We start from the raw sequence: 14,177 nt of genomic DNA on the forward strand, positions 1-14,177 counted from the left end.
TATTTATCGAGTTAAATAATCAATAACTTTATTTTGTGATAGAAGTTCTCCTAATGGGTATCATACTTGACAGCCCTGGGCAACAGAAAAAAAACAGTATTCAGAGATGATATTCAATAAACTGTGCGCATAAACAGGGGCTGATGAGGTGTTGTTAGTGATAGACTGACCAGTGAGAGATGGCTTTCAAAACAATTTAGGATTTATCTACCTGCAAGGTCAGCTCTACTAATAGTTCAGCTGATCATATATAAAAGCCACTGAGTCAATGAAAATGCATTATCTATGATTCAGTGACAGTATACAATTGCAAATTCACAAGAGGTTTGGTTACTACAGTGTTTCTCATGTTTCGGCTAAAGAGAACAGTTCAAAACAGAGATATAGTTCACTGTTAAAGACACTGCCTGGAATGCTCCAGGCAGATTAGCTATAGATGGACATAACTGAAGAAAAAAAACCTGATTAAATCCAAGTTCCGACATTGATACACTAGTTTTAAAGATACATAAAAGTTGTAGTGACAGAACTGAACAAAAACATTAAAAGTATAAGCTTCAACCTTGATTAAAGTGTCTCCACTTTAGAACACATCTTATTAAATACATTGACAAACATTGCATTGACAGGTTCAAGCAGCACGTTCATCATCATAGTAGGGTACAGGATACAAGTTGTGAAACAGGGCTTATGATGCTTAGAGCTAGGTGATAGAATTATTTTCACAGAGGGCTGAAAATGATTGAGCTCCTTTCTTGCTTTTGGTACTCAATAACATTTATCTTTTACGTTCATCAAAACTTTGTTTATGTCTGGCCAATGATGGTGCTGTATTATTTGAGAGGAATTCGAACAATCAGGCAGTAACTGTCTGCCAGGCAATGAGGCTTTCGGAATAAAATAGGGTGCTCCCCGCAACTAGTCTGCCCCTCGATCTTACGGTCTCCTCCATTTCTCTGATCCCATAACATAGGAGCTGCCAGGACTGGGGTCATCATACTATAAACTTTCAGCTTTGGGCTACAGTAATCATATAAGTCCTGGAACACCTCAATGGGAGCAGAGAAAGAGGGGAGAGAGAAGGCACAACAAAACCTTACGACAGGTTGTACTCTAAATCAAAGACAGTGGTCTTAGTCCAACTCTGCTAGTGTAGTTTCAACAGAGAGTTGCGTGTCACCCTCATGCCCGGTTAGTGCAAAGGCTGAGTGAGTAATGACAGTGGCAGTGATGGATGCACACTGTCCTGTCTTCAGCATGCTGCTGTCAGGAGAGGGCAGGGTTGGAGAATAGAGGGAGAGGAGATCTACAGGATGACACAAGGCGGGCGGCTCTTGGTGATCTTCTCCACTGGCTTGCCATCATGGGCTTTCTGTATAGCATCCATGATCTGCATGGGGACAAGACATCTTGTGTCATTGGGGGTAGTCATTGGCAGTTGACACACACAGTGTGTCAGACATTAAAATAACAGCCTTGTAAGAAGTTAACAACTTACGTCGTCTTCATATGGGAAGCCGCTTGTTTCGAGCTTAGAGAAAACTACTTGCCCGTTGATCTCAATCTCAAAACTGCCTGCAGAAACAAAAGCATCAAATCAAGGAAAACAATGTAGTCTGAGAATATGGTAGAAACATACACTCACTAGCCAGTTTATTAGGTACACCACCATGTTCAAGAAAATGGTTCACTCCTACAGACAGTGAGTCATGTGGCCGTGGCTAGCTATATAAAGCAGGCAGACCGGCACAGGCATTCAGTTGCTGTGCAATTGGATGTTAGTAAAATGGGCAAAACAAGTGACCCAAGTGACTGAGTGCGGTATGATCGTTGGTGCCAAGCACATCGGATCGAGAATCTCTGAAACGGCCTCTTGGGCTTTTCAACGACAACAGTGTCTAGGTTCTCCAGAATGTTGCCACAAACCAAAACAATCCAGTCAGCAGCAGTCCTGTGGGCAAAAACAGCTCATTCATGAGAGGTCAAAGGAAAATATCAAGAATCATGCAAGCTAACAGGCGGGCCACAAACAGACAAATAACGTCCCAGTACAACAGTGGTGTGTAGAATGGCATTTTAGAATGCACCGATCCTTGTCACGGATGGGCTGTTGCAGCAGACATCCACACCGGGTTCCATTCCTACCAGCTAAACACAAGAAGAAACAGCTCCAGTGGGCACGCGACCGCCAACACTGGACAATTGAGAAGTGGAAAAAACGTCACCTGGTCCGACGAATCCCGGTTCCTGTTGCTTTATGCTGATGGCAGAGACAGGATTTAGTGTAAGCGGCATGAGTCCATGGACCCATCCTGCCTGGTGTCAATGGTACAGGCTGATTGCGGTGGTGTACCACGATCCAATCTGCAGCAACTGCATGATGCCATCGCATCAGTGTAGACCAACATCCCTTTGGAATGTGTCTGACTTGAAGAATCCATTCCCAAAATAATTCAGGACGTTCTGGAGGCAAAGGGGGTCCGTGTGGCAGTGAGCTCCCATCACTGCCACTGTCATTACTTACTCACCCTTTGCACTAACCTGGCACACACACCTCTCTAATAAACTGTCCAGTGAGTATATAGCTACACAGAAGAAATAACATGTAACGATGTCAAAATGCTTCACATTATTAGTGTACTTACCAACACTGTACGTACCTGTATTGTCTGTAGTAGGCTGTGGAAAGGACCAACTTACCTTGCCTTCCTACGAAGCCCGACACTTCCGCTTCAGTGAACTCCGCGGTGACAACCCGCGCGAGCTCCTGATAGCGGGGCCCGTACCCTCATCCACCGCTAAAGACGACAAAACAAAAACACTGCTTGGTGATGAATAATTAACCCTAAAGTAGTTGGGGGAAAATGTCCAAGCAAATGTCCAAGCAATGTCTAAGGTAAACATTCATCAACTAACGTTAGCTAGCATAAAACATAGCCCGTTTCATAATAAAAGAGTGGGTACTCTGCGCTATGAAGGTGGCTAGTTCGAGCTGGTAGCTACAGTAGCTACCTAAAACGCATTGGAGCTGCTTTAAAAAAAAAAGGGAATAATCCAATAAATGGAAAATAAACATACCAGTATTCGACTTTGACTTGCACACCCATGGCTGTTGAAGAAACTAGCTAGCTTGCTAGTTCCTTCTTCTCGATAAGCTGATTCAGGTTTGACCTAAAGACACGATTGTGTAACACAAATGCTAAAAAGGCGACATAGCTAGCTAAAGCGTATGAACAGAGAAATGCTGTTGATTGGTGTAACCAGAGGTGGGAGGAGCGAGAAAAAGCAGGAAGAAAATACTAGCAGGGACCTGTTCCAATACTTTTGAAATGCATCCATCCTTTCACTTTCTTCTTCCCTTCTTTGAGATTATTTAGGAATAATCTCAAAAAATTTAGGAATGATGTTAAGTACAGTGGGTCTTTTGTAAAATAGCTTTATAAATTAAAACAGCAATATATCAGCCTATGTGACATTAAAGAGGGCCAACCAACATTCTAGTAGAGAAGGCAGTGATGAGTACTAAAATTGTCGCCCGTAATAAATCGCAGTGCGCTATTATAAACTGCAACTAATAGCTTTAATGAAGTGGTAGCTGCATTTATATAGATGATGTCGCCATAGTCTAGGACCGATAGGAATGTCTACTGAATAATATGCTTTCTACTAAACCCATTTTTATTCTCAGTTTATTCTCATGCATTCAATTCATATTTACAACTTCACAACTCGTAAATACCATCTTCCCATTTGGTTTTAAACACACCATTATTACAGTTTATTACTGCTCACCTTCAGACTCATAAAGACATCACAAGTCATCATGGCAAGTGTCCACTCCCTTCAGAGTAAAAGCTACACCCCAGTCTTTCAGGAACTTGTTGTAAGCTAGAAGTAAAAGGACTGTTATTGGGCATTGACATGATGACTAAAATGAGTTGGATTATAACAATTTAGGGAAGAAACTAAGCACAGACAAAGCTTAAAATGAAGAGAAATGGCAACCAAAGATTCATCAACATGTGGTAAGTTTTTTCATCTCTATTGTCTTACATATCAACTTTAGAAAAAGGTTGTACTGTATATAAAGGACAATTTACACATGGCTTGTGAAGTTGTTTTTACAGTTATCAGTCACTTTGGTGCATTTCTTAGATCAAAAGTGCAATTCTTGATACTACTTGTACAAATTCCAAATAATCTAGTCACTTGTACACATCATTAAAGCAATTTCTTATTCCTTTGAACAAATTTCAATTGATAATGTACACGTCAGCTTTTTCCACATTATCAATTGCTCATGTCATGTTGATCAAAATGTAGTAGATGGTTCTCTGTTGAATAGTCTTACCCCTCAAAATATCTAGGCATTAGTTCCTTGCACAAGCCATTACATGCAAAATTGTTGAACTATTTGTCATAAACTGTCAAGCATAGTTTTACACATTTCTATTAGACCTTTTGTACAAAAACGTGAATTGATGAATCGTGCAGGTGATATTGACCCTCACTCATGAAGGAATGTAAAGTGTTAGTTCAACCAACAATCAACCAGTTGTCTAAATTGCTCAAAGGTGCATCTAGTGAAGAATCAATTGGCAAGCATATATAGACAGACCACAACACAGAGTTGCAATTTTCCAATAATGGATGGACCAGGAAACTAACAGCCTGTATCCGCTATGGAGCCGCAGTCAAACGACCACCCCTCATCACTGTCAAACGCTCCCTAAAACACTTCTGTGAGCAGGCCTTTCTAATCGACCTGGCCCGGGTATCCTGGAAGGACATTGACCTCATCCCGTCAGTTGAGGATGCCTGGTCATTCTTTAAAAGTAACTTCCTCACCATTTTAGATAAGCATGCTCCGTTCAAAAAATGCAGAACTAAGAACAGATACAGTCCTTGGTTCACCCCAGACCTGACTGCCCTCGACCAGCACAAAAACATCCTGTGGCGGACTGCAATAGCATCGAATAGTCCCCGGGATATGCAACTGTTCAGGGAAGTCCGTAACCAATACACGCAGTCAGTCAGGAAAGCTAAGGCCAGCTTCTTCAGGCAGAAGTTTGCATCATGTAGCTCCAACTCCAAAAAGTTCTGGGACACTGTGAAGTCCATGGAGAACAAGAGCACCTCCTCCCAGCTGCCCACTGCACTGAGGCTAGGTAACACGGTCACCACCGATAAATCCATGATTATCGAAAACTTCAATAAGCATTTCTCAACGGCTGGCCATGCCTTCCGCCTGGCTACTCCAACCTCGGCCAACAGCTCTGCCCCCGGCAGCTCCTCGCCCAAGCCTCTCCAGGTTCTCCTTTACCCAAATCCAGATAGCAGATGTTCTGAAAGAGCTGCAAAACCTGGACCCGTACAAATCAGCTGGGCTTGACAATCTGGACCCCCTATTTCTGAAACTTTCCGCCGCCATTGTCGCAACCCCTATTACCAGCCTGTTCAACCTCTCTTTCATATCGTCTGAGATCCCCAAGGATTGAAAGCTGCCGCAGTCATCCCCTCTTCAAAGGGGGAGACACCCTGGACCCAAACTGTTACAGACCTATATCCATCCTGCCCTGCCTATCTAAGGTCTTCGAAAGCCAAGTCAACAAACAGGTCACTGACCATCTCGAATCCCACCGTACCTTCTCCGCTGTGCAATCTGGTTTCCGAGCCGGTCACGGGTGCACCTCAGCAACACTCAAGGTACTAAACGATATCATAACCGCCATCGATAAAAGACAGTACTGTGCAGCCGTCTTCATTGACCTTGCCAAGGCTTTCGACTCTGTCAATCACCATATTCTTATCGGCAGACTCAGTAGCCTCGGTTTTCGGATGACTGCCTTGCCTGGTTCACCAATTACTTTGCAGACAGAGTTCAGTGTGTCAAATCGGAGGGCATGCTGTCCGGTCCTCTGGCAGTCTCTATGGGGGTGCCACAGGGTTCAATTCTCGGGCCGACTCTTTTCTCTGTATATATCAATGACGTTGCTCTTGCTGCGGGCGATTCCCTGATCCACCTCTACGCAGACGACACCATTCTATATACTTTCGGCCCGTCATTGGACACTGTGCTATCCAACCTCCAAACAAGCTTCAATGCCATACAACACTCATTCCGTGGCCTCCAACTGCTCTTAAACGCTAGTAAAACCGATGCCTGCACCCGCATGCCCGACTAGCATCACCACCCTGGATGGTTCCGACCTTGAATATGTGGACATCTATAAGTACCTAGGTGTCTGGCTAGACTGCAAACTCTCCTATCAGACTCATATCAAACATCTCCAATCGAAAATCAAATCAAGAGTCGGCTTTCTATTCCGTAACAAAGCCTCCTTCACTCACGCCGCCAAGCTTACCCTAGTAAAACTGACTATCCTTCCGATCCTCGACTTCGGCGATGTCATCTACAAAATGGCTTCCAACACTCTACTCAGCAAACTGGATGCAGTCTATCACAGTGCCATCCGTTTTGTCACTAAAGCACCTTATACCACCCACCACTGCGACCTGTATGCTCTAGTCGGCTGGCCCTCATTACATATTCTGGCTCCAGGTCATCTACAAGTCCATGCTAGGTAAAGCTCCGCCTTATCTCAGTTCACTGGTCACGATGGCAACACCCATCCGTAGCACGCGCTCCAGCAGGTGTATCTCACTGATCATCCCTAAAGCCAACACCTCATTTGGCCGCCTTTCGTTCCAGTACTCTGCTGCCTGTGACTGGAACGAATTGCAAAAATCGCTGAAGTTGGAGACTTTTATCTCCCTCACCAACTTCAAACATCAGCTATCTGAGCAGCTAACCGATCGCTGCTGCTGTACATAGTCTATTGGTAAATAGCCCACCCATTTTCACCTACCTCATCCCCATACTGTTTTTATTTATTTACTTGCTCTTTTGCACACCAATATCTCTACCTGTACATGACCATCTGATCATTTATCACTCCAGTGTTAATCTGCAAAATTGTAATTATTCGCCTACCTCCTCATGCCTTTTGCACACATTGTATATAGACTCCCCCTTTGTTTTCTACTGTGTTATTGACTTGTTAATTGTTTATTCCATGTGTAACTCTGTGTTGTCTGCTCACACTGCTATGCTTTATCTTGGCCAGGTCACAGTTGCAAATGAGAACTTGTTCTCAACTGGCCTACCTGGTTAAATAAAGGTGAAATAAAAAATAAAAAAATAAATAAAAACAGGGTCAACAGCCAAGAGGAGGAAGAAGAGGAGCAAGGATGCGTGGTGGAAGGCAAAACAGAGGAAGAGGCAGAAGAGGACATAGGCGCATATCTGATGACATAAGGGCCACTATTGTAGACCATGTTGTCAATCATGGCCTTACAATGGCTGAGGCGGGTCGAAGGGTGCAGCCGAATATTGGGAGCTCAACCGTGTCCTCAATAGTTCAAACATTTCGAAGAGAGAACAAATATGTCCACCAATGTACAGTGCACTGTTACTGTATATAAGCAGTATACTGTATACTTCCTACAATGCCTCATATTACAGTAGTCCACTTGTATTTCACAGCATACAGAAATATACTCTATACAGATACATACTGCACCTTACATGCACCCACCTGTATGTTTTACAGTAAAATGTGTGTTCGCATAGTTTTTGTCTATGTGAAAGTGTGCGATGCATCACTGCATTTTTCCCCACATAGGACTGCAAGATTACCTCAAACCGGTGGCAGAGGACACCTTTTCACACCTCAACAGGAGGCTATTTGCACCATGGTCCGAGCAAACAATGCCATGAGACTCAGGGAAATACAAAGGACCATTATAGAAGACAACGATGTCTTTGAAAACATCCATACGGTTAGCATATCAACCATCGACAGGGTGCTGCATAGAAACCAGATGAGTATGAAACAGCTGTACCGTGTACCATTCCAAAGGAATGAGGAGCTACGGAGCTAAGGAGGAGCTAAGGAGCTACGGTATCAGTATGTACAGGTAAAACATATATCTAAGTAACTACTTTACAGCAACATTTTATAGTGATACATAGTACAGTAAGCATAAACTGCACACATTTCCATTGCTGTGGAAGGAACATGCAATATATGTACATTTTATGTCACTCTTCCTTACCAAAACAAATTCAACTGTGTGTTCTGGGATATAGCGTATAATGGAGTTGGAATCAAGTGAACCCTCTCACAACTTTGTATACGTGGATGAGGCTGGCTTCAACCTGACCAAATGCAGAAGGCGGGGTCGGAATATAAATTGGTCACAGAGCTACTGTGGATTTGCCAGGCCAACTGGGAGGAAATATCACCATGTGTGCTGCTATCTTGGATAATGTGAGTTTCCATCGATCAAACATCATAAGGCAATGGTTTGTGACCCACCCGAGGATGCTCATAGAATTCCTCCCACCTTATTCACCATTCCTTAACCCAATTGAGGAGTTATGTTCAGCATGGAGGTGGAAGGTGTACGATCGTCAGCCACACACACAGATGACCCTGCTGGCTGCAATGGATGCAGCATGTGAGGACATCACAGTATACTCCTGCAGAGGATGGATAAGTCATTCCAAAAGATTCTTTCCACGTTGCATTGGAAGGGAAATATCCGGTGTGATGTGGATGAGAATGTGGGCCGACAGACAGGAACGTCTTGTGTTTCTTTCTAATTTTTTTTTTTTTCCTTTGTGCCCCTTGGGTTGTCCAGTCTCTTTCAATCAATAACCCACATACAGTAATATGTAAATAGTACTGTTGAAATTGATATGTGTAACGGTTTTCTTCTGGTGAAAGAGAGGCGGACCAAAATGCAGCGTGGTTAGTTTTGTACATCTTTAATAAAGATGAAAATACAACAATCTACAAAACAAGAAACGTGAAAAAAAAAAAAACAGTCCTATCTGGTGCCACAAAGACCAGAACAAAACCCAACACAAAACAGGCTACCTAAATATGGTTCCCAATCAGAGACAATGACTAACACCTGCCTCTGATTGAGAACCATATCAGGCCAAACATAGAAATAGACAAACCAGACACACAACATAGAATGCCCACCCAGCTCACGTCCTGACCAACACTAAAACAAGGAAAACGCACAAGAACGATGGTCAGAACGTGACAATATGCCATAGAAGTGCAGCCTTGTGCATTTTCAATACAGTAACTGTCATCCAAACTGTAGCCTAAGTTTACATCAGGTAATACGGTCGAGGTACACAGTTACATTGACAACATGCCTAAACATTTTGACGACCTTGGTCGTGAACAATGACTCATTGACTTACTGACATGATCATTGGCATGAATATTTACTTGTGAGAGATGTACTAAGGATTTTTAGTGACTGACTAGCTTTAGAAACATATCTATTGTATATTGCAGTTTGTACAAATTGTTCTGAGTAATGCACTTATTTTGCACATGTTAGGGATGCTGTGAAAAATGCACCAAAGCGACTGAGAAAAACTGTAATAACTTTAGCATCAGTCAGTGTAAAAGTATTACTCTAACCCTAACATGGCCAGTTTAATGTAAGTTAAGATGATTAACTGCCCTGTTCTATCAATGTGGTGCGTGTACTGATATTTCTAGGCAACATTACCATTACTTATAGCAACTATTTGTTAATGTTTTTATAATGTTTTTATGATATCTCCATGTACTGTATGTATACTGTGTGTAGCAGGTACATACTGTGTGTAGCAGGTACATACTGTGTGTGTGTGTAGCAGGTACATAGGTACATACTGTGTGTAGCAGGTACATACTGTGTGTAGCAGGTACATACTGTGTGTAGCAGGTACATACTGTGTGTAGCAGGTACATACTGTGTGTGGCAGGTACATACTGTGTGTGCAGGTACATAGCAGGTACATACTGTGTGTGGCAGGTACATACTGTGTGTGGCAGGTACATACTGTGTGTGTGGCAGGTACATACTGTGTGTGGCAGGTACATACTGTGTGTAGCAGGTACATACTGTGTGTAGCAGGTAAATACTATGTGCAATAAGGCAACGTGACAGACATCTGATCAAGTTGTCAATACACCACGTTATCAGTAGTTTCATAGTGGCGTAATACACACACAGCTGCATGTTATCTGTGTCTGTTTGTGTATGCACTGTACTTGTGAGTATAAGTGCGTGTGTGTTTATGTATGTACTTGTGACTGTACATGTTTGTGTTTGTGTGTACTTGTGTGTGTGTGTGTGTTTGTGTATGTACTTGTGACTATAAGTGTGTGTTTGTGTATGTACTTGTGACTACGTGTGTGTGTGTTGTGTGTGTGTACTTGTGACTGTACTGTGTGTGTGTGTTTTTACAATTTATTCATTAATCATTGTGGGAATGACAGTCCCTTTAAAATGGAAGCCTAATGTCAGGCAGTATAACACAAAATGTGCACTAGCATGAACAGTAACTCTCACGTCTCTTGTTTGTGTGTCACTCAGACCTGAAAGTTATCCTTCTTGGCAGCAGAAACTCTGGGAAGAGCGAAGTAGGCAATGTGCTGCTGGACAAGGAGGAGTTTGTCATCAAGGAGCGGACTACGTGTTCTAGGAGGGGGGGAGAGGTGGCAGGTGGGTGGGTTACTGTGGTGGACACACCTGGCTGGTGGTGTGACTTCAAGGTGCAGGACACGCCTCAGCTGGTGAAAAGGGAGATAGTGCGCAGTGTCTCTCTGTCCACCCCAGGACCCCATATTTTCCTTATCGTCATTAAGACACACTCAGTGTTCTGTGAGAAGCGTCGCAGGGCTGTAGAGGAGCACCTGGACTTCCTCAGTGAGAGAGTGTGGAGTCACTGTATGGTCGTCTTCATCTGCAGTGACTGGCCTGGACACATGCACATGGAGCAGCAAGTCAAGAGAGGAGGCATGGCCCCCTGTGGCTGGTGGAGAAATGCAGTCATAGGTATCACTGCCTGAACTTGAAGAGTGGACCAGGTGGAAATCAGGTCACAGAGCTGTTCAGGAAGATGCAGAGACTGGTGACAGAAAATAGTCACAGCTGTTTTAAAATGGAGGGACTGCTTTTACAAGAGGTGGAGGAAAAGAAGAGGATAGTGGAGCAAAGGGCTCAGCAGAGATTGATGAAGATGCAGAAACAGAGATCTCTGCTCAATGGTGAGTTATCACTGAGATGGTTCTTAGTACACAATGCTTTGCCATATTGCCAACAGTAGATTTTAGAATATTTCTTGGAATTCAAAAATGAAGGATTCTAGCTTTATTACCTCAAATGTGGACAACTACAAATACCTAGGTGTCTGGCTAGACTGTAAACTCTCCTTCCAGATTCATATTATACATCTCCAATTCAAAATTGATCTAGAATCGGCTTCCTATTTCGCAACCAAGCCAAGCCTCCTTCCAAACATACCCTCGTAAAATTGACTATCCTACCGATCCTCGACTTCGGTGATGTCATTTACAAAATAGCCTCCAACACTCTGCTCAGCAAACTGGATGCAGTCTATCACAGTGCCATCCATTTTGTCACCAAAGCCCCATATACCACCCACCACTGCGACATGTATGCTCTCGTTGGCTGGCCCTGCTACATATTCCTCGCCAGACCCATTGGCTCCAGGTCATCTATAAGTCTATGCTAGCTTATCTCAGCTCACTGGTCACCATAACAACACCCACCCGTAGCACGCGCTCCAGCCGGTATATCTCACTGGTCATCCCCAAAGCAAACACCAACTTTGGCCACCTTTCCTTCCAGTTCTCTGCTACCAATGACTGGAACGAATTGCAAAAATCGCTGAAGTTGGAGACTTATATCTCCCTCACTAACTTTAAGCATCAGCTATCTGAGCAGCTAACCGATCGCTGCAGGTGCACACAGCCCATCTGTAAATATCCCATCCAATCTACCTGCCTCATCCCCATATTGTTTTTATTTACTTTGTTGCTCTTTTGCACACCAGTATTTCTACTTGTACATCCTCATCTGCACATCTATCATTCCCTTGTTAATTTTCTAAATTGTAATTACTTCGCTACTATGGCCTATTTATTGCCTTACCTCCTTACGCCATTTGCACACACTGTATATAGACTTTTTCTGTTGTGTTATTGACTCTACTTTTGTTTATTCCATGTTGTTTGTGTCGCACTGCTTTGCTTTATCTTGGCCAGGTCGCAGTTGTAAATGGGAACTTGTTCTCAACTGGCCTACCTGGTTAAATAAAAAATAAAAAAATATTTCTCATTGTGCTGCTACATTTCATTGTGTGCTCCTACATTTTCCAACTTAGGCGCACATGTGCTCCTTGTCAAAAATGACAACGTAAAGCACTATCTATTTTGATGTTGAATTGTTTCCTTCTTTTCTACCAGGGGAGTCATGTCATCTCTCCGAAATCAGAGTCATGCTGCTTGGAGCTCGGGGCTCAGGGAAGAGTTCAGCAGGAAACACCATCCTGGGTCAAGGAGGAAGCTTTGAGGTCAGAAGGAGAACAGTGCAATGGATGGTGGGAGCAGGTGATGTTGCCGGGAGACAAGTCACTGTGGTGGACACTCCAGGCTGGTGGATGAATTACTTCTCTCAGGATAGTCCTGTTTTTGACAGACACTACACACTATCTCCTGTATCTCTTTGCTCCCCTGGTCCACATGCCCTCCTGCTGATGGTGCGTGTGGACCGGTCCTTCACAGGGACCTACAGGAGAGCTGTGCAGGAGCACCTAGAGCTCATCACAGACGCAGTCTGGGCTCACATCATCGTCCTGTTCAACTTTGGGGACTGGCTGGGAGACACAACCATCGAGCAGCACATTGAGAGTGAGGGGGAGGCCCTCCAGTGGCTTGTGGAGAAGTGTGGCAACAGGTATCATGTCCTCAACAATAGAAGCAACTCAGGATTTCAGGTTACGGAACTGATGAGAAAGATTGAGGAACTGATGTCATTCAACAGCAGTAGTTACTGTAAGATTGAGGGTGGGATTCTGCAGGAGAAGAGGAGGGAAGAACAGAAAAGAGCAGGGGAGAGACTGACGAGGAGGCAGAAACAAAGAGAGACTGCCAGATCTCTATTAGGTGAGTTAAATCAATCTCTCTCAAAATGCACTTTAGGTGTCTGATTCTATTCATATTGGTGTGAAATGTTTAGGATGAACATTTTGCAATTGTTCATAGTGCTTTAAATCTGACAATGTGAATGAAACACTTTGTATTCATACATTTTATGTCCAAAGCAGACATGTTATACATGACAGTATTCTTATTTGTTTGTGACAGGGGAGCTCTACTGTCCCTCAGAGCTGAGAATAATGCTGCTGAGTGGCCGCAACACAGGCAGGAGCTCTGCTGGAAACACCATCCTGGGCAGAGGCACTTTAAAGTAGGGTGCCATGCTACTGACTGTGTGGAAGGACAAGGAAAGGTCAGGGGTGAGACTGTGACAGTTTTAGACCCACCAGGCTGGCTGTCAGTGGGTCCTGGCTCCCTGATGTCTCCCTCAGCCTCTGGGGTAACTGTGGTCCTGGTGGTTGTGAATGTGAGCTCCTCCTTCAGCCACACTGTCTGGAGAACAGCAGAAAAACACCTGGAGTGCCTCGGAGAGAAAGTATGGAATATAAGTCACTGTCTTTCATAGTAGAGGAGGATGACTGTCTCACCAGCAACAGCCCAGAGCTGAATGATGTTGGGGAGGATCTTGTAAATAATGGTGACCAGGAGGTGCTGTCATCCATTGACAAGAAGCTGTCTAAGCTGGACATCCTGGAAGGCATGCAGAGAGACTTGCTGGACCTCAGACAGAGTCTGGATCGCAGCTGTGACATCATACAGGAACTCAGTGACAAAAGTAAAGCAACACAGAAGCCTGCTGTTCCCTCTGATGCAGGGGAGGCAGAAGTGGAGGAAAGTTGCTAGAGGAGAGATGTTCAACAATAACATAAATGATAAGTTATAGATTGGTTTGTTTTATCTAAATATGCCCTAACATCATTGTTCAGGTAACAACTAATTAACAGTATTGATTTATTGATGGAGTAAATGCTAATGGTGAGGCAGTATATTAACTTCATGATGTCATGTTTTTCCACAAGGGGGAGCCCTCTGACAAGCAATTGTGGGGGGTTGGTCTCCTGCGTAGGTTACTGTATCTATTCACTACATGAAATATTTCACTCCATTATTATGCAAGATACCAGTAATTTTAAA

General features: G+C 43.6%; 1 protein-coding gene and 1 pseudogene across 1 annotated transcript; one reads left to right on the forward strand and one right to left on the reverse strand.

The window, feature by feature from the left end:
- Positions 1-6: 6 nt before the first annotated feature.
- On the reverse strand, positions 7-3,240 carry LOC112236341 (annotated as a pseudogene).
- Positions 3,241-10,849: 7,609 nt separating this feature from the next.
- LOC121845618 (GTPase IMAP family member 4-like) lies at positions 10,850-13,886 on the forward strand. Its single transcript, XM_042317183.1, has 4 exons — positions 10,850-11,129; positions 12,351-13,049; positions 13,251-13,353; positions 13,475-13,886. Exons 1-4 carry the CDS (start codon positions 10,982-10,984, stop codon positions 13,884-13,886), a joined length of 1,362 nt encoding a protein of 453 aa, XP_042173117.1. The 5' UTR covers positions 10,850-10,981.
- The last annotated feature ends 291 nt before the right edge of the window (positions 13,887-14,177 follow it).

Source organism: Oncorhynchus tshawytscha, unplaced genomic scaffold, assembly GCF_018296145.1.
Source record: "Oncorhynchus tshawytscha isolate Ot180627B unplaced genomic scaffold, Otsh_v2.0 Un_contig_2487_pilon_pilon, whole genome shotgun sequence".
NCBI lineage: Eukaryota > Metazoa > Chordata > Actinopteri > Salmoniformes > Salmonidae > Oncorhynchus > Oncorhynchus tshawytscha.

Excerpts from the sequence above, each read along its gene's own strand:
- LOC121845618 (XM_042317183.1), top strand. The coding sequence starts at position 10,982 with ATGCAGAGACTGGTGACAGAAAATAGTCACAGCTGTTTTAAAATGGAG. Across the intron at positions 11,130-12,350 it reads ACAGAGATCTCTGCTCAATG|GGGAGTCATGTCATCTCTCC; the intron begins GTGAGTTATCAC and ends CTTTTCTACCAG. Across the intron at positions 13,354-13,474 it reads CTGGGCAGAGGCACTTTAAA|CCTCTGGGGTAACTGTGGTC; the intron begins GTAGGGTGCCAT and ends TGTCTCCCTCAG.